This window comes from Mobula birostris, chromosome 4 (genome assembly GCF_030028105.1).
Source record: "Mobula birostris isolate sMobBir1 chromosome 4, sMobBir1.hap1, whole genome shotgun sequence".
Lineage (NCBI taxonomy): Eukaryota > Metazoa > Chordata > Chondrichthyes > Myliobatiformes > Myliobatidae > Mobula > Mobula birostris.
This window is the reverse complement of record NC_092373.1, coordinates 2736813-2764523: the sequence shown is the minus strand read 5'-3', so window position 1 is coordinate 2764523 and position 27711 is coordinate 2736813. Positions and strand designations below refer to the sequence as shown.

Genomic DNA, 27711 nt, shown 5'->3' with positions numbered 1-27711 from the left:
CCCAGTGCAGCCTGTCAGCATATCCCAGACAGCAGTCTGGCATGGGGACGGAGAGACATACTACAGCACCCACAGGTTCAAAAATCAGCAATTTATGCTGCAACTTCATAAAAGTAGTTAGGCCGCATCTGGAGTATTGTATACAATTCCGGTTACCCCACTTTTGGAAGGATGTCGAGGCTTAGGAGAGGGTGCAGAAGAGGTTCAACAAATGTTGCCTGGATTAGAGGGCATGCACTTCATGAGAACCTGGTTGTTTTCTCTGCAGTGCTGGAGGCTGAGGGGAGATCTGATAGAGGTTTATAAGATTATGAGAGGCAGAGATAGAATAGACAGGCAGTATTGATCTCCCATGGTTGAAATGTGTAATACCAGAGGACATGCATTTAAGGTGAGAGGAGGTAATTTCACAGGAGATGTGAGGGGTGTTTTTACACACAGAGAGTGGTGGGTGTCTGGAATGTGCTCCCTGGGGTGGTGGTAGAGGCAGATACATTCAAGACTTTTAAGGGACGTTTTGATAGGCAGATGGATGTGAGGAAAACGGAAGGACATGGACATTGTGTGGGCAGAAGAGGTTAGTTTAGTTAGCCATTTGATTACTGATTTAATTGATTCAGCACAACATTGTGTGCCGAAGGGCCTGTTCCTGTACTTGACTATACTGTTCTATGTTCACTCACGGTGACTGTAACATTCTGTTATTGTTTTACCTTATTGCACCTCAGTTCACTCTGTAATGATCGGTTAGTACGACTGGTATGCCAGACAAGCTTCTCACTGTTATCTCAGTACATATGACAATATTAAATCATTTTTGATTATAAGGACAGTTTTCCACCCTCCCTTGGTACAATTAGACTATAAGATTGGAACTGAATTAGGCCATTCGTCTCATTGTGTCTGCGCAGCCATTCTGTCATAACTGATTTATTATTCTTCCCAACCCCATTCTCCTGCCCTCTCCCCATAACCTTTGACACCCTTAATAATCAAGAACCTATTAACCTCTGCTTCAAATATACCCAACGATCTGGTCTCCACAGCCATTTGTGGCAGTGAATTCCACTGATTTACCACCTTCTGGCTAAAGAAATTCCTCTCTATGGCTGTCTCTCTATTCAGAGGTTGTGGCCTCTGGTCCTAGACTCCCCCACTATAGGAAACATCCTCTCCACATCCACTCTACCTTGGCCTTTCAGTGAGATCCCCTGTCTCTTCTAAACTCCAGTAAGTACAGACCCAGAGCAGTCAAATGATCCGCATCTGTTAACCCTTTCATTCCTGGAATCATTCTCCAATGCCAGCACTTTTTTTTTTAGCTAATGGTGCATGTGCCAGTGGTTAACTAGTTCTGATCTGCTGTCTTTCAGTACGGATTCGAGGGCCGGATCTCGATGCGTGCAGCTAAGCTGTTCTATGACGTGAGTGAGAGGGTTCGCCGGATTGTCCAGTCTTACTTCATGCTGAACTCCACCCTCTACTTCTCGTTCACACACCTGGTGTGCCGCACGGCCATCGAAGGTAAGGCCGTTCTCTTCTCCCCATAGTGTGGCGCCACTGTAGTGTAGCGGTCACTATGACGCTCTTACCACTGGGGGCATTTCACAGTTCAGTTCTGGTGTCCTCTGTGATGAGTTTCTAAGCCTTTCCCATGCGTTTGAGGGTTTCCTCCGGATGCACGGATTAGCTCCCACAGTCCAGAGACGTACTGGTTTGTAGATTCACTGGTCATTGTAAGTGATCCGGTGATTAGGGTCGGGTCAAGTCAGTGGGGTGCTAGATGATGCAGTTCGTTGGAGACTAATAATGATTTCAGGATGTATATTCTATACATTTCTCTGACATTAAATGTACCTATTGAAATAAGTCAAAGTCAGCATGGTTTCTGTAAAGGGAAATCTTGCCTGACAAATCTGTTAGAGTCCGTGGAAGTAACAAGCAGGGTGGACAAAGGAGAGACAGTGGATGTCATTTACTTGGATTTTCAGAAGGCATTTGATAAGGTGCCACACATGAGGCTGCTTAACAGGATAAAATCCTACAGCATTACAGGAAAGATACTGGCATGGATAGAGGAGTGGCTGACAGGCAAAAGGCAGCGAGTGGGAATAAAAGGAGCCTTTGCTGGTTGGCTGTGGTGACTAGTGGTGTTCCTCAGGGGTCAGTATTGGGACTACTACTTTTCACATTGTTTGTCAATGATTTAGATAATGGAATTGATGGCTTTGTGGCAAAGTTTGCAGATGATATGAAGATAGGTGGAGGGGTAGGTAGTGCTGAGGAAACAATGCGATTGCAGCAGGACTTAGAGAAATTGGAAGAATGGGCAAAAAAGTGGCAGATGGAATACAGTGTTGGGAAATGTATGATAATGCATTTTGGTAAAAGGAGCAAAAGTGCGGACTATTATAGGAATGGGGAGAAGGTTCAAACATCAGAGGTGCAGAGAGACTTAGGAGTCCTCGTACAAGGCTCCCAGAAGGTTGAGTCTGTGGTAAAGAAAGCAAATGCAATGTTGGCATTTATTTCAAGGAGAACAGAATATAAAAACAAGAAATAATGCTGAAGTTTTGTAAGACACTAGTCAGGCCGCACTTGGAGTGTTGTCAACAGTTTTGGGCCCTGTATCTCAGAAAAGATGTGTTGTGATTGGAAAAGTCATGGAGGATGATTCCAGGAATGAAAGGGTTAACACATGAGCATTTGGCAGCTTTGGGCCTGTACTCACCGGAATTTAGAAGAACGTGGGGCATCTCATTGAAACCTATAGAATGTTGAAAGGACTAGATAGGGTGGATGTGGAGAGGATATTTCCTATGGTGGGGGTATCCAGAACTAGAGGGCACAGCCTCAAAATTGAGGGGTGAACTTTAGAACAGAGTTGAGGGGGTGCAATAATAAGAGTTTTCATGATGGGAGATTTTAATTTCCTAAATATCGATTGGCATCTCCCTAGAGCAAGGGGTTTAGATGGGGTGGAGTTTATTAGGTGTGTTCAGGAAGGTTTCTTGACACAATATGGAGGAGGGAGGGAGGGAGGGGTTCTTGACCGGCGGGATTGTACAGGGGGATGGACGGGGTGATGACCGGCAGGGTTTTCCGTGGGAGGGGGAGAGACAGGGTGATGACCGGTGGGATCATCGGGGGAGGGAGGGGGTGATGACCAGTGGGATTGTCCGGGGGGGGGGGGTGGAGGGGGTGATGACTGGCAGGATTTTCCATGGGAGGGGGAGGGACAGGGTGATGACCGGTGGGATTATCGGGGGAGGGAGGGAGTGTTGACCGGTGGGGTTATCGGGGGGAGGGAGGCAGGGGGTGTTGACGAATTGGATTGTCCGGGGGAGGGAGGGAGGGGGTGATGACTGGTGGGATTGTCTGAGGGAGGGAGGGAGGGGCTGTTGACTGGTTGGATTGTCCGAAGGAGGGAGGGAGGGGCTGTTGACCAGTTGGATTGTCCGGGGCAGGGGGTGATGACAGGTGCGATTGTCCGGGGGATGGAGGGAGGAAGGGGGTGATGACCGGTGGGATTGTCCGAGGGAGGGAGGGGGTGATGACTGGTGGGATTGTCTGGGGGAGGGAGGGAGGGCGGGGCTGTTGACCGGTTGGATTGTTTGGGGGGGGGCGGTGATGACCGGTGGGATTGTCCGGGGGAGGGAGGGGCTGTTGACCGGTTGGATTGTCCGAAGGAGGGAGGGAGGGGGTGATGACTGGTGGGATTGTTGGAGGGAGGGAGGGGCTGTTGACCAGTTGGATTGTTCAGGGAAGGGAGGGGGTGATGACCGGTTGGATTGTCCAGGGAAGGGAGGGAGGGGGTGATGACCGGTGGGATTGTCTGGGGGAGGGAGGGAGGGGGTGATGACCGGTGGGATTGTTGGGGGGGAGGGAGGGAGGGGGTGATGACTGGTGGGATTGTCTGAGGGAGGGAGGGAGGGGGTGATGACCGGTTGGATTGTCCAGGGAAGGGAGGGGGTGATGACCGGTGGGATTGTCCGGGGGAGGGAGGGGCTGTTGACCGGTTGGATTGTCCGAAGGAGGGAGGGAGGGGGTGATGACCGGTGGGATTGTTGGGGGGAGGGAGGGAGGGGGTGATGACTGGTGGGATTGTCGGAGGGAGGGAGGGGCTGTTGACCAGTTGGATTGTCCGGGGGGGAGGGGGTGATGACTGGTGGGATTGTCTGGGGGAGGGAGGGAGGGGGTGATGACCGGTTGGATTGTCCGAAGGAGGGAGGGAGGGGGTGATGACCGGTGGGATTGTCCGGGGGAGGGAGGGAGGGAGTGATGACCAGTGGGATTGTCCGAAGGAGGGAGGGAGGGGCTGTTGACCAGTTGGATTGTCCGGGGGAGGGGGTGATGACTGGTGCGATTGTCCGGGGGATGGAGGGAGGGAGGGGGTGATGACTGGTGGGATTGTCTGGGGGAGGGAGGGAGGGCGGGGCTGTTGACCGGTTGGATTGTTCGGGGGGGGCGGTGATGACCGGTGGGATTGTCCGGGGGGGAGGGGCTGTTGACCGGTTGGATTGTCCGAAGGAGGGAGGGAGGGGGTGATGACCGGTGGGATTGTCCGGGGGAGGGAGGGGGTGATGACCGGTGGGATTGTTGGAGGGAGGGAGGGGCTGTTGACCAGTTGGATTGTCCGAAGGAGGGAGGGAGGGAGGGGGTGATGACCGGTGGGATTGTCCGAGGGAGGGAGGGGGTGATGACCGGTGGGATTGTCCTGGGGAGGGAGGGAGGGGGTGATGACCGGTTGGATTGTCCAGGGAAGGGAGGGGGTGATGACCGGTGGGATTGTCCGGGGGAGGGAGGGGCTGTTGACCGGTTGGATTGTCCGGGGGAGGGAGGGAGGGGGTGATGACCGGTGGGATTGTCCAGGGGAGGGAGGGAGGGGGTGATGACCGGTGGGATTGTCCTGGAGAGGGAGGGGGTGATGACCAGTGGGATTGTCCGGGGGGGAGGGGGTGATGACTGGTGGGATTGTCTGGGGGAGGGAGGGAGGGGGTGATGACCGGTTGGATTGTCCGAAGGAGGGAGGGAGGGGCTGTTGACCAGTTGGATTGTCCGGGGGAGGGGGTGATGACCGGTGCGATTGTCCGGGGGATGTAGGGAGGAAGGGGGTGATGACTGGTGGGATTGTCCTGGGGAGGGAGGGAGGGGGTGATGACCGGTTGGATTGTCCAGGGAAGGGAGGGGGTGATGACCGGTGGGATTGTCTGGGGGAGGGAGGGAGGGGGTGATGACCGGTGGGATTGTTGGGGGGGAGGGAGGGAGGGGGTGATGACTGGTGGGATTGTTGGAGGGAGGGAGGGGCTGTTGACCAGTTGGATTGTCCGAAGGAGGGAGGGAGGCGGTGATGACCGGTGGGGTTGTCCTGGGGAGGGAGGGAGGGGGTGATGACAGGTTGGATTGTCCAGGGAAGGGAGGGGGTGATGACCGGTGGGATTGTCCGGGGGAGGGAGGGGCTGTTGACCGGTTGGATTGTCCGAAGGAGGGAGGGAGGGGGTGATGACCGGTGGGATTGTTGGGGGGAGGGAGGGAGGGGGTGATGACTGGTGGGATTGTCGGAGGGAGGGAGGGGCTGTTGACCAGTTGGATTGTCCGAAGGAGGGAGGGAGGGGGTGATGACCAGTGGGATTGTCCGGGGGAGGGAGGGGCTGTTGACCGGTTGGATTGTCCGAAGGAGGGAGGGAGGGGGTGATGACCAGTGGGATTGTCCGGGGGAGGGAGGGAGGGGGTGATGACCGGTGGGATTGTCCTGGAGAGGGAGGGGGTGATGACCAGTGGGATTGTCCGGGGGAGGGAGGGAGGGAGTGATGACCAGTGGGATTGTCCGAAGGAGGGAGGGAGGGGGTGATGACCGGTGGGATTGTCCGGGGGAGGGAGGGAGGGAGTGATGACCAGTGGGATTGTCCGAAGGAGGGAGGGAGGGGCTGTTGACCAGTTGGATTGTCCGGGGGAGGGGGTGATGACCGGTGCGATTGTCCGGGGGATGGAGGGAGGGAGGGGGTGATGACTGGTGGGATTGTCTGGGGGAGGGAGGGAGGGCGGGGCTGTTGACCGGTTGGATTGTTCGGGGGGGCGGTGATGACCGGTGGGATTGTCCGGGGGGGGAGGGGCTGTTGACCGGTGGGATTGTCCGGGGGAGGGAGGGAGGGGGTGATGACCGGTGGGATTGTCCGGGGGGGAGGGGGTGATGACTGGTGGGATTGTCTGGGGGAGGGAGGGAGGGGGTGATGACCGGTTGGATTGTCCGAAGGAGGGAGGGAGGGGCTGTTGACCAGTTGGATTGTCCGGGGGAGGGGGTGATGACCGGTGCGATTGTCCGGGGGATGGAGGGAGGAAGGGGGTGATGACTGGTGGGATTGTCTGGGGGAGGGAGGGAGGGAGGGGCTGTTGACCGGTTGGATTGTTCGGGGGGGGGGGGGCAGTGATGACCGGTTGGATTGTTCAGGGAAGGGAGGGGGTGATGACCGGTTGGATTGTCCAGGGAAGGGAGGGAGGGGGTGATGACCGGTGGGATTGTCTGGGGGAGGGAGGGAGGGGGTGATGACCGGTGGGATTGTTGGGGGGGAGGGAGGGAGGGGGTGATGACTGGTGGGATTGTCTGAGGGAGGGAGGGAGGGGGTGATGACAGGTTGGATTGTCCAGGGAAGGGAGGGGGTGATGACCGGTGGGATTGTCCGGGGGGGGAGGGGCTGTTGACCGGTTGGATTGTCCGAAGGAGGGAGGGAGGGGGTGATGACCGGTGGGATTGTCGGGGGGAGGGAGGGAGGGGGTGATGACTGGTGGGATTGTTGGAGGGAGGGAGGGGCTGTTGACCAGTTGGATTGTCCGAAGGAGGGAGGGAGGGGGTGATGACCGGTTGGATTGTCCGAAGGAGGGAGGGAGGGGGTGATGACCGGTGGGATTGTTGGGGGGAGGGAGGGAGGGGTGATGACTGGTGGGATTGTCGGAGGGAGGGAGGGGCTGTTGACCAGTTGGATTGTCCGAAGGAGGGAGGGAGGGGGTGATGACCGGTGGGATTGTCCTGGGGAGGGAGGGGGTGATGACCAGTGGGATTGTCCGGGGGGGAGGGGGTGATGACCGGTGGGATTGTCCGGGGGAGGGAGGGAGGGGGTGATGACCAGTGGGATTGTCTGGGGGAGGGAGGGAGGGGGTGATGACCAGTGGGATTGTCCGGGGGGGGGGGAGGGGGTGATGACCGGTGGGATTGTCCGGGGGAGGGAGGGAGGGGGTGATGACCAGTGGGATTGTCTGGGGGAGGGAGGGAGGGGGTGATGACCAGTGGGATTGTCTGGGGGAGGGAGGGAGGGGGTGATGACCAGTGGGATTGTCTGGGGGCGGAGGGGGGTGATGACCGGTTGGATTGTCCGGGGGGGGAGGGGGTGATGACCGGTGGGATTGTCTGGGGGAGGGAGGGAGGGGGTGATGACCAGTGGGATTGTCCGGGGGGGGAGGGGGTGATGACCGGTGGGATTGTCTGGGGGAGGGAAGGAGGGGGTGATGACCAGTGGGATTGTCTGGGGGAGGGAGGGGGTGATGACCAGTGGGATTGTCCGGGGGGGGGAGGGGGTGATGACCAGTGGGATTGTCTGGGGGAGGGAGGGAGGGGGTGATGACCGGTTGGATTGTCTGTCTCTCCATTATCCTCGCTGAAGTATTTTCTTCCTCAGCGTTTGCCACTCTGAACTGTTGTTGATTAACACCGTCACTCACTGGCTGCTGACCACAATTCATTAACCCTCTCCTGTATGTTGTGCTGGAATGCACGAGGAATGTCACACATTAGTGGGATTAGTGAAATGTGTGAATTTCTTGCAGACTGTGATTGCAATTGAAAGTTGATCGATCATTGACGACACTAATTGTTAGGCTACTGTGTTGATGAGATCGGAGCAGAACTCAGACCCTCCTGGCTGATTTGTTATCCCTCTCAACCCCATTCTCCTGCCTTCTCCCCATAACCTTTGACACCCTCACTAATCAAGAACCTGTCAGCCTCTGATTTAAATATACCCAATGTCTTGGTCTCCACAGCTGCCTGAGGCAGTGAATTGCACAAATTCAGCAGTTTCTGGCTCAAGAAATTCCTCCTCATCTCTGTTCCAAATGGACATCCCTCTACTCTGAGGCTGAGCACTCTTGTCCTAAACACTTCCACCTCAGGAAACAGCATCTGCACATCCGCTGTATCGAGGCCGCTCAGTATTCGATAGGATTCACTCCATCGTCACACACACCACCCTCCCCGACAACACCACCATCCTTCCCGTTCAGAGACTCTTCTCCTCGCACCACCTTCCGCACAGTGACACCCGGGGGTGAGTGGCTGTGGTACAGCCACAGACAATGCTACAGGATGTGTTGTTCATGGTCTTCCTGCTGTTGTCAATGGCATTCTAGGTCAACAGGACAATCGCAACGACCTTAGTCACCCAATCCACGCCGACAACTGCCTCCTGGACCCCGACGCACAGGAGTGTTGGAAGGAGCCGCCCGCGTACACACACCGCGACTACAGGTATCATCACCCCCCCACACACACACCGCGACTACAGGTATCATCACCCCCCCCACACACACACACACCACGACTACAGGTATCACCTACACACACGCCGTGACTACAGATGTAACCACCCCCCACACACACACACAGTGACTACAAGTATCACCACCCCATGCACAGACAGCAACTACCCCACCCCTCCACACCCCCCACTCACTGAGCAGCTGCGCAACCCCCCCCAGCACAGTGTGACCACACACACAGCCTATGTATATCTCTGACTGCTGTCGTGTTGTCAGTGTTTCCTCTCCCCTCCGTCCAGTACACCAGTAATGGTTCCTGTTTTCTCTGCAGTGCCATCCTCTATTTGAATGGAGATTTTGAAGGCGGTGAATTTATATTCACCGAAGCTGATGCTAAAACGATCACGGTGAGTGTGTCCTTCTGCCAACCCCTTTCCTCTCCTCTGCTCAGTGGGCATCCTCTGTTCTCTCCTCCCGAAAGGCTTCCTGCTGTTCTAAAGCTTTTGAGCGGAGAATTGGACTCAATTTCACAATGTACCTTGTTCTGAATCAGCATCATATGGTTTATCTGCACCGCACGTTCTCTGTAACTGTTACACTTCATTCTGCGTTCTGTCATTGTTTCCTGTTGTTCTGCCTCACTGTGCTTCCAACCCTGATGAATGGGTTCATTCCCCTCCATAGATGCTGCCTGACCTGCTAAGTCTCTCCAGCATTCTGTGGGTGTTACTCTGTGTAATGATCTGATCTGTCAGACAAGCTTTTCACTGGATTGTGGTTCAGTAACAAAACCAATTTTCTTCCTTGCCCCCTTCTGTTCCCCCATCTGCCCCATTTCTCCCCACTTCCCCGTCTCCCTTCCCTTCCTCCCCCGCCCCCCCCATAGGCCGCGGTGAAGCCGCGCTGTGGGAGGGTGGTGAGCTTCTCCTCGGGGGGAGAGAACCCTCACGGGGTGATGGCCGTCACCCGGGGTCAGAGATGTGCTGTCGCTCTTTGGTTCACCCTCAACCCCCGCTTCCGCGAGCAGGTGAGTCCAGCGCGGTCTGGGGGGGTGGAGGGAGTGGTGTAGGGGTAATGGTTTGGGTCAGGGGTCTGGGGGGAAGGTGGAAAGGAGAGGAGGGAGGGAGAAGAGGTGTGGGGGTAATTTCCCAATCAACTTCCCCTGGGATCAATAAAGTATGACTAATGGTTTGGGTCAGGGGTGTAGGGGTCAGTGGGTGTGAGCCAGACACTGACAACACCCCCTCAGTGTCCCTGTTCTCACATAGTTGCCTCCCTTTGCCCCACAGGAGCGGATCCGGGCCGACGAGGTGGTTCAGCTCATCTCTCTCCAACAGAGTTTGGACAACAAATTCCATATAAACCCACGAGATGAATTATGAATCCTGGTTTAGAATATATTTATTTAAATCTCTGGCAACCCCTGTAGAAATTCTAATTTTCTGTAAAAAGATTATTTAAGTTTTAAACTTCACAGTGTGAGCACATCAATTGTTCTGCCTCAGGAGGTGGTTCCAGGTATGTCCGGTCTGCGGATGGTGTCTGCTTCACAGGCAGACTCGTTCCCTGGCCATTCACCTCCCGTTCCCCATCGTCACCACTGACAACAGAGCTTCATTCCATCACTAGCCAGCCTGTCCCATCGGGGAGCGTGCAACTGAATGGTGAAGAGCTTCACTCGGCGTGATGGATGGTGTGGAGGGAAACTCATTCTGAAGTGCAGACGATACGAAATTCCCATGGTTCTGGAGATGAGGAGTTGTGCCCCGACTGCGCCATACCCTAGGGAAGGCGACGGGGTCACTGTGGTGTGTTCTGAGTTTGTGGTCTGGTTTATCTGAGTGCAATGTATTTACACCCTGCACAGGAATTTATGATATTGTGATTAACAGATTATTTATAAAATGAATATTTTGCAGATTCTATGGAAATGTATTATGTTGGTGAGTCTGTGAAGTGTGTGGGCTGTCACTGTCACCAGTCTTGGGTAGCGTAAGTGGCCTCACACCCCATTCTGGGACTGTTCATTTGTTTTGCCCCTCTGGGTCAATGCCAGGATTTGGATGGGTTTCACAATGCTGAGATTTGTAACAATGATAATGTACTGTGATTTGGTCCCAAGACTCCAGATTGCTTAACGTCATTTCCGGTACACAAGTCTAAAGGCGAACAAAATAACTATTACTCTGGATCTGATGCAGCACAAAAAAGGGACACTAACAATAAATTCATAAGACAGCTTATATCCATAGATTGAGTGGCCGTACAGGAGATGATAAAGTGGAGGGTGGGTTAGTGGGTGGAGGTATTCGTCAGTCTTGGGGAAAGTAACTGTTTTTGAGTCTGGTGGTCCTGGCGTGGGACAAACAGGCCATGAGCAGGGTGGGTGGGATCCTTCATGATGTTACTGGTCCTTTTCTCTGTATCCTGTATTTGCTGGGGTTGGGGCAGGTGATGTGGTGGGCAGTCTTGATCCGGTGTAGTGCCTTGTCCCTGTTACCTGGTCTGTCTGATCAACTCCCTTCTTCCTGTACCCTTCTAGCAACTGGGGGGGGGGGGGTGACATGGGTTACTGGTTCATATTATTTGAATATATGATGAGAATTTTTAAAGATTAATACTTTGTGAAAAGTGAAAGACTTGAATCTATGAATAAAAGTTAAAATTCAGCTGTGTGTGGCCATTTCTGTTGCACAGAATACATGTTTAGTACATAGTACACAGTACACCGCAGGCCAGCTCCTACTGCTGATGACATTCAAAGGTTAATTTAGTATCAAAGCATACAACTTGAAATTCTTCTTCTCCAGGTAGCCATGAAACCAAAAGAAAGGCAGCGTGATCATTAACCCCAAAAAATTCGCCCTCCCTGCGCAGAAGAAAAACAGAACAGGGTCACGTGATCGGCAACAATGAATTATCAATTATAAAAACAAACATTTATTAAACTCCGCTCAACAAATAGCGAAAAGTATACAAGCGACTAACTTAACCAGAAGTTAACTGCTATATGGCAACTCTGAAACAGTTCTTAAAGTGGTAAATTCAAAAGTCCAAGCGATTCACAGAGTCAATAAGGAGAGACTTCTGGAAACAAATTTCTTCAAAGATGTGACGTTACTGCTGATTCGCCAAAGCATTCACGACAAAGGAAATAAAACCGCTTAAAGGAACTGACCTTTTGCTGGTGAGTAGACACTGCTCAAACTTCTCTGCTCTTGCAGCAGTTATCTCAGATACAGGTCACCATTTCTGAAACTAATCCTCAATAAGGTCAATCCTTTATAAAACCGCCAACTTTATTCCGATCCTTCAGGTTCACAGCCTTTAATAAAGTCTTCACTCTCCAATACTGAAAAGGGAAAATTATAGATGCAACACACAAACCTGGCAGTAATTGGCGAAACTGCCAGCACCAATCTTTGCATCTTAAAATAGACAGGAAAACAAAACTGCGCCATGACAAATGCGCAGCATAACAGAGTAACTAACGAAGCAAACAACAACTCAACTGAAACTAACTGCGTCACCAGTGTTTCCCTTTATATACCTGTTGAGAGCAGGTCATCATGTGACCTCCACAAGACCATTACATCATGACCACTAGTCACCAGCAGGCAACTAGAAAAGGCTCCCTTTATTCCCACTCTTTGTTTCCTGCTTTATCCATGCTAGTAACTTTCCTGTAAAAGCATAGCAGTTCACTTGTTAAGCAGCCTCATGTGTGGCACCTCATCAAAGGCCTTCTGAAAATTCAACAAGATTAAAACACAGAAATCCCCAGATTAACCAACATTCCAGCATATCCTGACCTTTCTCTAACTCCAGTTGCTGATCTATGTTGGGATTCAGATTAAATGAACTGTTTTGGCTGTACAGCTCTAGCATAGTGACCCACATTACCAGCAGATTTGAGTACTGCACTGGGAAGCTTGCCACAGACAACAGCCTCTCTGATTTGGTGAAAATGCACTCCAACGCTGTGTTACTTCACTCCAGCAATTTCTCTGCCAGCTTCTATCCTGACCTGCATCTCACTACACGATACTTTGAGGGTGCAACACTTCAGCTGTCCCTGAAATATTCCTACAATTGAAATCTAACTCCCGCACTTCCTTCTCCCAAGCTCTAATCATTTTCCTAAGCACCCACGCCTCAGTGTGTGCAGGGTCACTGGGATCAAACAGTTCTAGCACTCTTTTGCTCTCGTCAGTACTGTGTGATACCAAGGTCCTCAGCCAGTCACTACTCAGTCGCTGGGCCAAATTCTGCCAATGCAAAGTAGGACCATAAACACTCGAAAACCAGCCACAACGTGGTCACAAGTGCTCTCCTCTGCTCTATCTACACCTGTGCAAAGCCTCCACCAGGTCACCTCGATTAGCCTCTGTAGATCACCCAGTGTCCCTGGCCTTGTGCCTGATCCTCTGGTGGGACAGAACGGTTAACTACCATTCCTCTGCTTCATCTGAACCATGAATTATCCTGTGCTGTTGAATGCACTGGAGAAGTTCCTGTGGATCGTCTCCCAATTCCACACTTTGGTGTATTCTCAGTTATAACAATCAATTGAGCCACATGGAAGGGGTAGAATACCGTGTCACAACTGGTGCCCCTGGGCTGTGGTGTTTTCTGAACTCTCTCCGTTACAACGGGTGCCACTGGGGCAGCGGGTGTTGATAGAAAGGAAGCGCACTTCCCCAATCATCCTCCCTACTATAGTGTCGCACCCTACACACCAAACACCCCATCATCAGCCCTCGCACCAGATGCACCTATCACTCCTCTCCGAGCAGCATCGATCTAAATCAACCCAATCTATATCACCATTGTCATCACCCCTCGCACCAGATGCATTTATCACTCCTCTCTGAGCTGAGAGTTGACGTTGCAGATTTTCAGTCTGTTTTGAACACTCGGTGTGATTGGCACCGCCTTTCTTCTCAGCTGCCGATTTGTGTCCGGTCACTGGGGCTCCCCCTCGGTAGGTCTCATTACCAACAGTATCTAAAGTCGTACAGTATACGTATTATGGAGGGGAATGGCCACAGGGGGACTCTGCACTGGCTGTCCATTTCCCTTCCTTCTCCGGACAGTCACTCAGTTACATGCCTCCTGCAACCTAGGGTTGACTACCTGCCTGTAGCTTCTATCTATCACCTCCTCATTCTCCTGTACGAGTTGAAGGTCATCGAGCTGCAGCTCCAGTTCCTTAACACGTTCTGAGGAGCTGCAGCTCAGTGCGTCTGGTGCAGAAGTAGTTATCTGAGAGGCTGGAGGTCTCTCAGAATTCCCATATCTCACACAAGGGGTCGGACATCCTGAGCCAATAGGCTGGTCCTGGACTTATTTCATAATTTACTGCCATAATTTACATATTACTATTTAACTATTTATGGTTTTATTACTATTTATTATTTATGGTGCAACTGTAACGAAAACCAATTTCCCCCGGGATCAATAAAGTATGACTACTACTAACACAACACAGCCCCCGGAGCCATTCCCATCGCTCTAACTGTGCACAGACGAAGAATGAAGAAACTTACCTTGCCCAAACCTGATGAACAAAAGCATCTCCACTCTAACCCTGGTTCACTCACACAATGGCCTCTCCACTTGTCCCTGCCTTATTTTTATTTGCCCTTGTTGATGAATCGTGACTGTGCCACCAACAAAAGCCAATAGCCCATGAAAGTTCCATTTAAAATTCACTGCCTTGTCTTAATCAACTTCCTCAGAAAACTCTAAGATTGGTTAGACAAGGCCTACCATTCACATTGACCATCTCTAATCAGCCTGTCTGTCCAAATACTTACATACCCTTAGAATACCTGCTCCAAGATCAACCGAACCCTTCCCTCCCACACACCTTTCATTCTTTTATCATCCATGTGCCTATCTAGGAGTTTCTTAAATGCCTCTAATGTATCTGCCTCTACCAGCCCTCTGGAGAGCACATTCCATGGCCCCTCCACTCTGTGTACAAATAAACAACTTCTGGCACACCCATATACTTGCCCCAAGTCAGCTTCAAATTATGTCCTCCTCATATTAGCCATTTCCAACCTGGGAAAATGTCTGGCCATTCACATAATTTATGTCTCTTAACATCTTGTACACCTCTCATCCTCCTTTGCTCCAAAGAGAAAAGCCCAAGCTCGCACAACGTTTCCTCATGAGACTTGCTGTCTAATTCAGACAGCATCTTGGTAATTCTCCTCTGCACATCCTTCTTATAATGAGGTGACCAGAACTGAACACAATATTCCAAGTGAGGTCTGACCAGGGTTTTTATAGAGCTGCAACATTACGTTGACCTCAATCCCCCCACCCCAGCTCCCCTCCCTGACTAATGAGAGGCAACAGTCCATACGCCTTCTTAACAAGCCTATCAACTTGTATCACAACTTTGAGGGATCTAGGAATGTGGACCCTAAGGTCTCTGTGTTCCTCAAGACAGAGAAGCCTTCATGATGTCCCACGGTGTCTGCCTGGAGGCTTGCAGACCTGTAAAAAGTGCTTCCAGCTGCAGCTCCTGACAAACCGAGTTAAGGAACTGGAGCTGGATGAACTTCGGATCATTCAGGAGGCAGAGGCAGAAATAGAGAGGAGTTACAGAGAGATGGTCACTCTTAAGAGTCAGGAGACATGTAGCTGGGTGACTGCCAGGAGAGGGAAGAGGAACTTATAGGTGTAGTTATCAGGGACGATTGTGCTCGCCCTGACTTCCCCCATCCTGCAAACGGAGCACTCAACTGCCCTAACTGCTGCCTCCATTACCTACTCCTAAGGTAATTAGATTTATTAAAGGAACTTATCCGGCCTTTCCTCACTTGGAGTGAAGCTCTTCCTCAGCCTCTGCTCGCCAAAGCCTCAGGAGCCAAAGCCTTCCTACTCTATTTCCCTCTTCTCCGTCGCCCGTTCTGTTAATCTTCTCGCTTTTAAACACTCCCGCTGCCTCACGGTCCAACTTACACACGCTTGCGCAGTCATGCCCTGTTCATCTGCCGAAGAAAAACTCGTCTTAAATGCAGAGGCACTTCTCCCATCTCCACACATAATGCCGGGACTGATGTTGTTCTAAAAGCTCCACAACAGAGTCTAAGTGCTTTGGACTGCACAGTGTCTAGTTTTCCAAGCACTGCTGTAGCAGCGGAACCATAAGCAATACAACCATAATCAATAACTGATCTAATCATAGCTAGATATATCAAGTACATAGTTTCCCGCCCTGCTCCCCAGTCACATCCAGCAATACTTCTCATAACACTGAAAACTTTCTCACACTTTCCAATTGTTTTATCTATATGAATCCTCCAAGTAAGTCTTTCATCAAACCAGACACCTAAAAACTTGAATACCTTGACTCTTTCTAGTGGAGAATCATAGAGACACAATTCACAATCAGGAATCTTTCTTCTAAAGCCCAAAATCATGTATTTGGACTTAGAAGCAGAAAACCTGAAACCCCATTTATTAGCCCAGTTTTCAACTGATCTTAAAGCCTTAATATATACTTGACATTTCTTCCTCTTTTCCAGATGGCACCATCGTCTGCAAACAATGATTTGCCAAATTCTGTCTCTACCTGATCAAAGATATCGTTTATCATGACATTAAAAAGAACTGGACTAATGACACTTCCTTGAGGGGTACCATTACCCATTTTAACTGACTTGGAGCTTGTTCCACCTATTCTTACTTGAATTGGCCTTTCCTTAAGGAAATCTTTGATCCAGTTAAACATTCTACCTCTAATTCCGGCATCATAGAGTTTAATTAATAAGCCATCCTTCCATAGTGAGTCATATGCTCTTTCAATATCTAGAAATACACTGACCATTACTTCTCTATTTTGAAATGCTTTTTTAATATCATGATCTAAAAGGGCAACAGATTCCACTGTTGATCTTCCAGTTCTAAAACCACTTTGATAGGCAGCAAAACGTCCCTTATTTTCCAAAAAATTGGTGACCATTCATTTCATAGTTTTACAAAGCACTGGCGTTAAAGCTATAGGTTGATACAAACTAGGACTAGACACGTCCTTACCTGGCTTTAAAACTGGAACTACCACCGCATGCTTCCATTCTACTGGTAATTCTCCTTCTTTCCACACTGAATTAAAGAATGCTAGAATTTCTATTAATACAGAGTCATCTAAATGCTTAAGCAATTCATAACACAGTTCATCCCTACCAGGAAAAGTGTTTCAACCTGACTGGACAGCTTCCTGCAATTCCTGAAGGGAGAAAAAACAAATTTATGGAGCTATTATCATTCAAACTCCTGTCCAATTTTCAACTTTCCTTTAACATAATTTCCTTTCTCAAATCACCTAACTCTCCAGAACTGTGTAACGCTTGGAACAGCTCTACAAACATATCAGCCTTTTCCTTATTGGTTACAACTTCAGTATCTCCTTCCAGCAAAGCTGGGATAGATGGTTTCCTGTATATCCCTGACATTCTGTGAATGATCATCCATAGCTGCTTTATAGGTGTCTCAGGGCCCAGGATTCCACAAGATCTTCTCCAACTGTCCCTCTTTGCATTTTTAATTACTCTCCTTGCTACTGCTCTTTCCTTTTTATAATCCATAACATTATCTAACACTGGGTACTTTCTTAATTTCCTGTAAGCTCTATTTCTGTTTCTTATTGCTATATCACAATTTTTATTCCACCACAAAACTAACGCTTGAGCTTTAGGAACATTCTGTAGCGGAATAGTCAACTGAGCAGCTTTATGAATTATAGAACAGAGGGATTCATTCCAATCGTCTATGGAGCCCTCACTATTAATCACTTCTATTACATCCACAGCTTTCTCCTGGTACTCATCCCAATGGGCCAAAGAAAAATTATACCCAGCAGGCCTCTCCTCAACTTCTACTATCAAATTTCTACCAAATCTACATAATATAGGATAGTGATCACTTCCTAGTGTGTACCTGCCCATAACATCCCATTCCCCAATCCTAGCTAAGTTTGAGGAAGTGATAGAAAACACAAAATACTCTGCAGATGCTGGGGTCAAAGCAACACTCACAACACGCTGGAGGAATTCAGCAGGTTGGGCAGCATCCGTGGAAACGATCAGTCAACGTTTCGGGCTGGAACCCTTCGTCAGGACTGAAGAGGGAAGGGGCAGAGGCCCTATAAAGAAGGTGGGGGGAGGGTGGGAAGGAGTAGACTGGTAGGTTCCAGGTGAAAAACCAGTAAGGGGAAAGATAAAGGGGTAGGGGAGGGGAAGCAGGGAGGTGATAGGCAGGAAGGGTGAAGAAGGAATAGGGGAAAACACAATGGGTAGTAGAAGAAGATGGAACCATGAGGGAGGTGGTAGGCAGCTGGGGGAAGGGGCAGAGTGAAATAGGGATAAGGGAAGGGAGGGGGAGGAAGTGATAGATAAGTCTAAGTGACTACAAGTATTCTTTACAATATTAAATCTTGTAGGCCTTCCATCCTTTAGCAGTACCATGTTGTATTTATCTAGAAACCCTTCTATTACCGCTCCATTACTATCTTTACTTTCACTGCCCCATATAGGATTATGGGCATTGAAATCTCCAACCCAGATTACTGGGGATCTTACCTTATTCATAAATTTCATCCAAATCTGATAACATCATATTACCTGGATTATAAAAGCTAATCAAAGTTATTTGACCACTAGAGCTCCAAACCTCCACAGCCACAATTTCAAGGTTAGATTTAAAATCAAGTCTTCTAAACTGAAGTCCTGTTTTTATGAAAGTTGCACACCCTCCACCAGATTTACCTGTTCTGTCAGCTCTCAAACTATCCTATCCAGGGATCACAAAATCTAAATGTCTCCTGTATACAGATCAAATCAGGCTTGTCTTTAAAAGTTCCAACAAATCTTTTTAATTCTCGACCATTTGCAGATAAACTTCTTGCATTCCATTGTAATATTAAAAACATCCAAATACTAATTATTGGCCCCTTCATCCACATAAAACTCCCCCATGCTCTCTGATCCCGACAATTGGGAAGTATTCAGTGATTGTTTGTCTGTCATATATTCATGTAATTTTTCCAGCAAAATCCGTTTCATATCAAGGAATCTCTCTGCAGCTCCAACAACTACTTTTATCATACCTGATCTCTTGGCTGTAGTTTTAACCCCGACCAGTACATCAACAACAAATGCCAAAAAAGACTCTTTAGTCATCAACAACATGCCTGAAGGAACCATAGTTGGAGAACTCGGAATGTGCTGACTCCCCATCATTCCAATCTTTTCTTTACTTATCCTTTGCTATCAACTTTCTATTTTTTGTTGGATACTAACATCCTGAATCTACTTTGCCTTAATAAAATACTCACATCCTCTGAACATCGCTATATGGTCCCCTCCACAGTTACTGCATTTAGGCACGGCTGCCTTACATGCTTTAACATCATGATCCTCTCCACATTTCATACATCTTCTTTTACCTCGACATGAACGAGCAACTTGTCCAAATCTCTGGCAATTATAACAGTGTAAGGGAGGTCTAATGTGTTCTCTAACTTGATAAGACATGCACCCAAGATAGACTCTAGTTGGAAGAACATCACCTGCAAAAACCAGAAGAACAGGGGAATCCCAATTACCACCTTCTCTCGATTTTAATTGTTTGGCTTCAATCACTCAACCACCTTTAATATTGTCCAAAATTTCCTTTTCGGTCATTCCAGACCAAATACCACACGCTACCCCCTTAACTCCCTTCCTTTCTTTCAGAGTAATACACTCCACTTTCACAACCAATTTTCCCACCATTTTAGCACTAAAATCAATCTTTGCAACAAATTTTCAGCAATCCATTAGACAAAATCTTGACCTGGAATCCTTTACCTATTTGGTTCTCTAATGCTGCTGCCACTTTCAAAGGATTAAGGACTCTAAATCCTCCTTCTCCTTCCTTCTGACCTTTAATTTCATACAGAACTATAATTTCCTCCAATTCACTCATTTTCCTCATTTTGTTGTCCCCCATTACTTCCGGTCTTTCACTTGATGCACCCCTTTTTTGGCTACCCTTACCTCTGGAGTATTCCACAGTCTCCCCTCCTCTCCCTTTTGCAGTCATAGGCTACAAACTAACCCTTTCCAAACTACTCGGCTGAATCTGGGTAAGATATTTCCAACTCCCTTGCAGTCAGGAACCTCTCGCCCCTGGCAGCCCCCTCCTCAACCAGCCAGCAGTTGCACTTTCCATATACAGGTGTGTTTTTACTACAATCAACTGAAACACCTTGACCACACACAGGTCATCTCCATTTAACTAATTATGTGACTTCTGAGACCAATTGGCTGCACCAGTGATGATATGATGTGTCATATTAAAGGGGTGAATCTGTATGCAATCAATTATTTTGTGTTTTATGTTTGTAATTAATTTTGATTACTTCGTAGAGGTCGGTTTTCACTTTAACACGAAAGAGTCTTTTTCTGTTGATCAGTGTGAAAAAACAATAAAACAGGGAAAACCTTTGGGGGTGTGGTTGAATACTTCTAGGCACTGTACTTAAAATGTAAAAGAGAGATGAGATTGGATATCAGTCCGTTGGAAAACGATGCTGAAGAGGCAGTAATGGGGGACAAACTGAATAAGTATTTTCCATCAGTCTTTACTGTTGAAGATGCCAGCAGGATGGTGGAAGTTCCAGGTGTTAGAGGGCATGAAGTGTGTGCAGTTACCATTACTAGGGAGAAGGTTCTTGGGAAGCTGAAAGGTCTGAAGGTAGATAAGTCACCAGGACCAGATGGTCTACACCCCAGAGTTCTGAAAAAGGGGACTGAAGAGATCATGGAGGGGCATGAGTGATGATCTTTCAAGAATCACTAGTTCCTGGAATGGTTCCGGAAGACTAGAAAAATGCAAATGTCACTCCACGCTACAAGAAGGGGAAGAGGAAGAAGAAAGGAAACTATAGGCCAATTAGTCTGACCTCAGTGGTTGGGAAGATGTTGGAGTAGATTTTTGAGGATGTAGTTATGGGGTACTTGGAGACACATGATAAAGACTGTAGTTAGCATGGTTTCCTCAAGGGAAAATCTTAACTGATTACAAGCAGGATAGACAAAGGACAAAGGTTGATAGTGTGTACTTGGATTTTCAGAAGGCATTTGACAAGATGAACACATAAAGATGCTTAACAAGCTATGAGCCCATGGTATTAGAGGAAAGATTCTCTCATGGATAAAGCATTGGCTGATTGGCAGGAGGCAGAGTGGGAATACAGGGAGCCCTTCCTGACTGGCTGCCGGTGACCAGTGCTGTTCTGCAGGGGTCTGTATTGGGAACGATTCTTTTTAAGTTATATGTCAATGATTTAGATAATAAAATTGATGGCTTTGGTGCAAAGATTGCGGATGATAAGAAGATAGGTGGAGGGGCAGGTAGTTTTGAGGAGGTAGAGAGGCTACAGAAGGACAGACAGATTAGGAGAATGGGCAAAAAAAGGCAGATGGAATACAGTGTCAGGAAGTGTATTGTCACACTTTGGAAGAAAAAATAAAAGGTTTGACTATTTTCTAAATGGAGAGAAATACAAAATAATGAGGTGCAAAGGGACTTGGGAGTCCTAGTTCAGCATTCCTTAAAAGTTAGTTTGCAGGTTGAGTCTGTGGCAGGGAAGGAGAATGCAATGTTAGCCTCACTTCCAGAGGACTAGAATATAAAAGCAAAGATGTAATGTTGGAACTTTATAAAGCACTGGTGAGGCCTCTCTTGGAGTTTTGTTGGCAGGTTTTTGGTACCCTTACCTTAGAAAAGATGTGCTGAAACTTGAGAGGGTTCAAAGGAGGTTGATGAAAATGATTCCAGGATTGAATGGCTTGTCGTACAAGGAGTGTTGGATGGCTCTGGGTCTGCATAGACTGGAATTCAGGAGAATGAGGGGGGACCTCACTGAAACCCATTGAATGGTGAAAGGCCTCGATAGAGTGGATGTGGAGAGAGTGTGTCCTATGGCAGGAGAGTCTAGACCAGAGAACACTACCTCCGAATAGAGGGGCATCCTTTTAGAATGGCGTGAGGAATTTTTTAGCCAGAGGGTGGTGAATCTGTGGAATTCTTTGCTACAGGCAGCTGTGGAGGCCAAGTCTTTCTGTATATTTAAGGCAGGGGTAGATAGATTCTTGATTGGTCAGGGCATGAAGGGATATGAGAAGGCAGGAGATTGGGGCTGAGAGGAAAATTGGATCAGCCATGATGGAACAGCAGAGCTCTCGATTGGCCAAATGGCCTCATTTTGCTCCTACGTCTTAGGGTCTTATCCACACAGTCTGGCGGAGCTGATCTCACCTTCCAGGCCAGGCATGTCCCTATCTCACCGAGTTATGTCCCACCGGCTATCCTCACTTGGGTTAGCCTGCCTGTCGAAGCGGGGTACCAGGCTATGGGCGCTATCACAGGCAAACAGCTACGTGGAGCCACAAGTGAGAGCTGAGTGTCCAGTGCAGATCAAAGGTGAGTGAGCTTCCCCTTCACCAGAGGTGGTCAGTATATATATGCAATTGTTCAGTGTGTTCCCTCATAATTAGAAGTTATTGGTCTCTTTTCAGAAGCTTCTCTTGGGATTGCATTATTTGATAGGGGCTGATAGGTGAAACCTTTTCTACAATCGCTTGCTTATCTGGGATAAAAGATAGGCAGCATTGCTGCACTACAGTTAGTCTTGCTTCCTTCCCTTCCCCTACTCAACGTCTGCTTCTCCCATTTCCCTTCCCCTACTAGACGTCTGCTTCTCCCATTTCCCATCCCCTACTAGACGTCTGCTTCTCCCATTTCCCTTCCCCTACTGGACGTCTGCTTCTCCCATTTCCCTTCCCCTACTGGACGTCTGCTTCTCCCATTTCCCTTCCCCTACTAGACGTCTGCTTCTCCCATTTCCCTTCCCCTACTAGATGTCTGCTTCTCTCATTTCCCATCCCCTACTAGACGTCTGCTTCTCCCATTTCCCTTCCCCTACTAGACGTCTGCTTCTCCCATTTCCCTTCCCCTACTGGACGTCTGCTTCTCCCATTTCCCTTCCCCTACTAGACGTCTGCTTCTCCCATTTCCCTTCCCCTACTAGATGTCTGCTTCTCTCATTTCCCATCCCCTACTAGACGTCTGCTTCTCCCATTTCCCTACTAGACGTCTGCTTCTCCCATTTCCCTTCCCCTACTAGACGTCTGCTTCTCCCATTTCCCATCCCCTACTAGACGTCTGCTTCTCCCATTTCCCTTCCCCTACTGGATGTCTGCTTCTCCCATTTCCCATCCCCTACTAGACGTCTGCTTCTCCCATTTCCCTTCCCCTACTAGACGTCTGCTTCTCCCATTTCCCTTCCCCTACTAGACGTCTGCTTCTCCCATTTCCCATCCCCTACTAGAAGTCTGCTTCTCCCATTTCCCAACTAGGCGTCTGCTTCTCCCATTTCCCTTCCCCTACTGGACGTCTGCTTCTCCCATTTCCCTTCCCCTACTAGACGTCTGCTTCTCCCATTTCCCTTCCCCTACTAGATGTCTGCTTCTCTCATTTCCCATCCCCTACTAGACATCTGCTTCTCCCATTTCCCTACTAGACGTCTGCTTCTCCCATTTCCCTTCCCCTACTAGACGTCTGCTTCTCCCATTTCCCATCCCCTACTAGACGTCTGCTTCTCCCATTTCCCTTCCCCTACTGGATGTCTGCTTCTCCCATTTCCCATCCCCTACTAGACGTCTGCTTCTCCCATTTCCCTTCCCCTACTAGACGTCTGCTTCTCCCATTTCCCTTCCCCTACTAGACGTCTGCTTCTCCCATTTCCCATCCCCTACTAGAAGTCTGCTTCTCCCATTTCCCAACTAGGCGTCTGCTTCTCCCATTTCCCTTCCCCTACTAGACGTCTGCTTCTCCCATTTCCCTTCCCCTACTAGACGTCTGCTTCTCTCATTTCCCTTCCCCTACTAGACGTCTGCTTCTCTCATTTCCCATCCCCTACTAGACGTCTGCTTCTCCCATTTCCCAACTAGGCGTCTGCTTCTCCCATTTGCCTTCCCCTACTGGATGCCTGCTTCTCCCATTTGCCTTCCCCTACTGGATGCCTGCTTCTCCCATTTTCCTTCCCCTACTAGACGTCTGCTTCTCCCATTTCCCATCCCCTACTAGACGTCTGCTTCTCCCATTTCCCTTCCCCTACTAGACGTCTGCTTCTCCCATTTCCCTTCCCCTACTAGATGTCTGCTTCTCCCATTTCCCAACTAGACGTCTGCTTCTCCCATTTCCCATCCCCTACTAGACGTCTGCTTCTCCCATTTCCCAACTAGGCGTCTGATTCTCCCATTTCCCTTCCCCTACTAGACGTCTGCTTCTCCCATTTCCCATCCCCTACTAGACGTCTGCTTCTCCCATTTCTCATCCCCTACTAGACGTCTGCTTCTCCCATCTCCAATGCCCTTTGCTCTGTGAGTGCTTAAAAAAACGATCATGAAGCAAGAAGTATTGTGCCTCTTCACTGACATCTGACAGAACCCTGGGCACCACATTAGTGTAGCGGTTAGCGGAACACTATTACAGATTGGGGTGTCGGAGTTGGCATCCTCCCCGTGGAATGTGTGGCTTTCCTCCCACAGCCCAAGGAGGTAACAAGTAGGTAAACTGGTCACTGTTAGTTGTCCCATGATTAGGTCAGAGATCAGGGTTGTTGGGTTGCTGGGCTGACGTGGCTCATGGGCCAGAAGGGTCTACTCAGCACTCTATCACTATATAAATGACTCAAACCATCAGAATCCAACAAAAGCTTTCAGAAGAATGAGAGGGGGTCTCACTGAAACCTATCAAATATTGAAAGACTGAGATAAAGGGAATGTGGAGAGGATGTTTCCAATACTGGGAGAGTCTAGGATCAGAGGGCACAGCCTCAGAATAGAGGGAGATGAGGAGAAACTTCTTTAGCCAGAGGATAGCCAATCTGTGGAATTCATTGTCACAGACGGCTATGAAGGACAAGTCATTGGGTATATTGAAGGCAGAGGTTGATAAGTTCTTGATTAGTCAGGTGTCAAAAGTTACAGGAGGACAGCAGGAGACTTTGGTTGAAAGGGATAATAAATCAGCCATGATGGAAAGGCAGAGCAAACTCAATGGGCTGAGTGGCCTAATCCTGTTCCTGTGTCTTTTGGCCCTTATCCCTCTAAACCTTGTTTATGCCATGGACCAATACCAGTAAGTAAGGAGTCGGTGAATCCCAGGTTGGGAACCCCCGCTCTAAAGCTTTCCTATTCAAGTGTCTCAGTGTCTTTTGCTAAAAATCATTATGTTATGACGAAATAAAAATTGAAACAACAGTCAAAGGAATCTCGAGAAGTTTTAATTGAATGCGTAATACTGCAAAAAGAAAAAAAATCAGTATTGTGGTGGAATTTAACACAGACGACAGTAAAGTGCATCAAATCCAACACATGACGGCAGAGTTACACAGGCTGAAATGTAAATACCACTTCCAAACACGACAATGCACCTGCCGGCAGCCCCAACACCTGCTGTGCTCTTCACTCTGTTCACAACAGCCAATTACCTACGCAGCAAAACAGTCTGAATGAAAATAGCATCCATTGTTCACCAACCCTCTTTGCAGCCTTACTGCAGACCCAGGCTTAAAACAGTGGGTAAAAAATACCCGCTCTCTTTCTCTCCGGGACCCGTAACCGCCAGTGTTGGTGCACGCACAGTTGACCAAGTTAGTCACCGATTAGACCACCTTAAACAAATATATTTATCTTTTTATATATTGAAAATGACAAAATATTCCAATGATATATTTACAATAATGTGAAATGAAGACTGACCAGTTTGTTAATGATTCTGAAACCCATTGCAGAAGAACTCCCATTTAAATGTTAACAAATATCTGTAATATATTGAAGTCTGTCCCAGCCACGTCTGTACTCTGCAGAAAACATCAGTTATGTTCCTCCTTGCCTGCACAGAGAGCATCTCAAAACTGTTTCTAGCCTCATCCACTGGGGTGTCTGGGACGTCACACAATGCAGGCCTTGCGTGAAATGCTCATGCTTTTCGTGCCTCCCTCTCTCCGGCTGACCTTGCTGGTCTGTGCAACATTACAGACTCCCCTCCCACCCCGATGACGCAGAGAAGAGGCTGGCCAACAATTCCTCGGTGGTGGACCTAAACTCTGGAAATCAATCAGTTTTCAAAGTGGTCAAAATTACCAGAGCTTAAATGGTCTCTCTGTATATGCCACAGAAACTGCGGGGAATGGGTTTGATAGGTAGAACAGTGCAACAGAAGTTCCAAAGTCCTCATCCCTGGAGGGAAGAACACCAAGAAGATGGGCTATACCTGGGGACAACCTGAACGACTGACCCAGGACGGAGGACTTTGGCCAGCTGGCCTCGGTGGCCTGCGCCCCAGTAGGGGCGATGGGCTTAGCAGGAAGTTTAGAACAATTGTAAACTGTTGAAGTGCGAGTTTGAGTGTGGCTGTTGCAGACTTCACCTCACCGCACAGTTTGTGAGGAATTAGATGACCCCCTCCCCTTCAGACAATAGCACCAAAATGCTTGGAGTTCACCAGCAGGACAGCCTCAGTCTCTATAGCAAAATATCAAAAGATGATTGCATATAACATTGAAATCTAGGACTCAGATACAAAATGGTTAACACACAGACAGCCCGTTCAAGCAGGAAACACAATGGCACCATACACAAACAGTCACCAGACAAGTGGTGGCTTCAGTCAATGCTTTAAGAAAGTCTCTCGTTTAACATCTCCTTCATGCCAAATCAGGCCAGACTACCCGCCAGCATGTAACCAGGTGACAGTGCTATGAAGTGTAAGATTAACAGGCTGTCACACATTTTTATCACCTAATTTCCACATGACATGGGATCCAGGAATGACTATTATAGTTATCAGTCACTGTCCAGATTTGACACTGCCTCAGAAAGGTGTACTAACTATCCAGTGTCCTCTGCACACTGTCATAACTGGGGGGGGGGGGGGGTCCGAGCACATCCAGTGACAGACTGACACTGGGACAGTGTGGAACTGGATGTTCTCTCCAGTGACAGTCTGGCACTAGGACAGCGTGGAACTGGATGTTCTCTCCAGTGTCGGACTGACACTAGGACAGTGTGGAACTGGACATGCTCTCCAGTGGAAGACCGACACCGGGACAGTGTGGAACTGGATGTTCTCTCCAGTGTCAGACTGACACTGGGACAGTGTGGAACTGGGCATGCTCTTCAGTGGCAGACTGACACTGGGACAGTGTGGAACTGGGCATGCTCTCCAGTGGCAGACTGACACTGGGGCAGTGTGGAACTGGGCATGCTCTCCAGTGGCAGACTGACACTGGGACAGTGTGGAACTGGATGTTCTCTCCAGTGGCAGACTGACACTGGGACAGTGTGGAACTGGGCATGCTCTTCAGTGGCAGACTGACACTGGGACAGTGTGGAACTGGATGTTCTCTCCAGTGTCAGACTGACACTGGGACAGTGTGGAACTGGGCATGCTCTCCAGTGGCAGACTGACACTGGGACAGTGTGGAACTGGGCATGCTCTCCAGTGGCAGACTGACACTGGGACGGCGTGGAACTGGACGTGCTCTCCAGTGGCAGGCTGACACTGGGACAATGTGGAACTGGACATGCTCTCCAGTGTCGGACTGACACTGGGGCAGTGTGGAACTGGACGTGCTCTCCAGTGTCCCTCAGAGTCTGGGCTGCACCTATAGGGTCAGGAAAATCTCACATCCTGCAGCTTCCCACAACTGAAATGCACATGGAGACAGGTCCCAACATTTCATTCTGAAAAGTTATAAAATTAAACATTGAAATCAAACATTTTTTCCCTCAGCCCTTCTAACTTTGGGCTAACTCACATGACTGAGTCAGTCTTCATCTGGGTCAGTCAACAGCCCAGTGCTGGGAGCAATATTCCCTCCGCAATGGTAACGTTCTGAGCTGGCATCAGAAAGCTGCAGGTTTTCACCACAGCTACCCCAGAGTAGGCTTACTCAGGGAGACTGGGTCAGCCAGAAGAACCTTTGGAACAGGGGGCAGTGCCTAGCCATTTCTCACCAGACACCGGCTGGTGGCAGGTTTAGTAGCAAGCTTATCACTGCAGGACTGAAACTGAGTTCAAAACCCCACAGGCGGACAGATTCGATACAGT

At 49.0% G+C, this 27711-nt stretch overlaps 1 protein-coding gene across 2 annotated transcripts in view; it reads left to right on the top strand.

The window, feature by feature from the left end:
- The window catches only part of p3h2 (prolyl 3-hydroxylase 2), a 118302-nt gene extending 107104 nt beyond the window's left edge, over positions 1 to 11198 (top strand). The window contains exons 11-15 of one of the 2 annotated variants that reach the window (XM_072254861.1): positions 1374 to 1524; positions 8401 to 8518; positions 8861 to 8936; positions 9416 to 9556; positions 9819 to 11198. In XM_072254861.1, the coding sequence (XP_072110962.1) occupies positions 1374 to 1524; positions 8401 to 8518; positions 8861 to 8936; positions 9416 to 9556; positions 9819 to 9911 (579 nt within the window). In that variant the 3' untranslated portion in view covers positions 9912 to 11198. The remainder of the gene's footprint in view (positions 1 to 1373; positions 1525 to 8400; positions 8519 to 8860; positions 8937 to 9415; positions 9557 to 9818) is intronic. The other variant, XM_072254862.1, reaches the window with a different exon arrangement.
- Positions 11199 to 27711: the final 16513 nt, after the last annotated feature.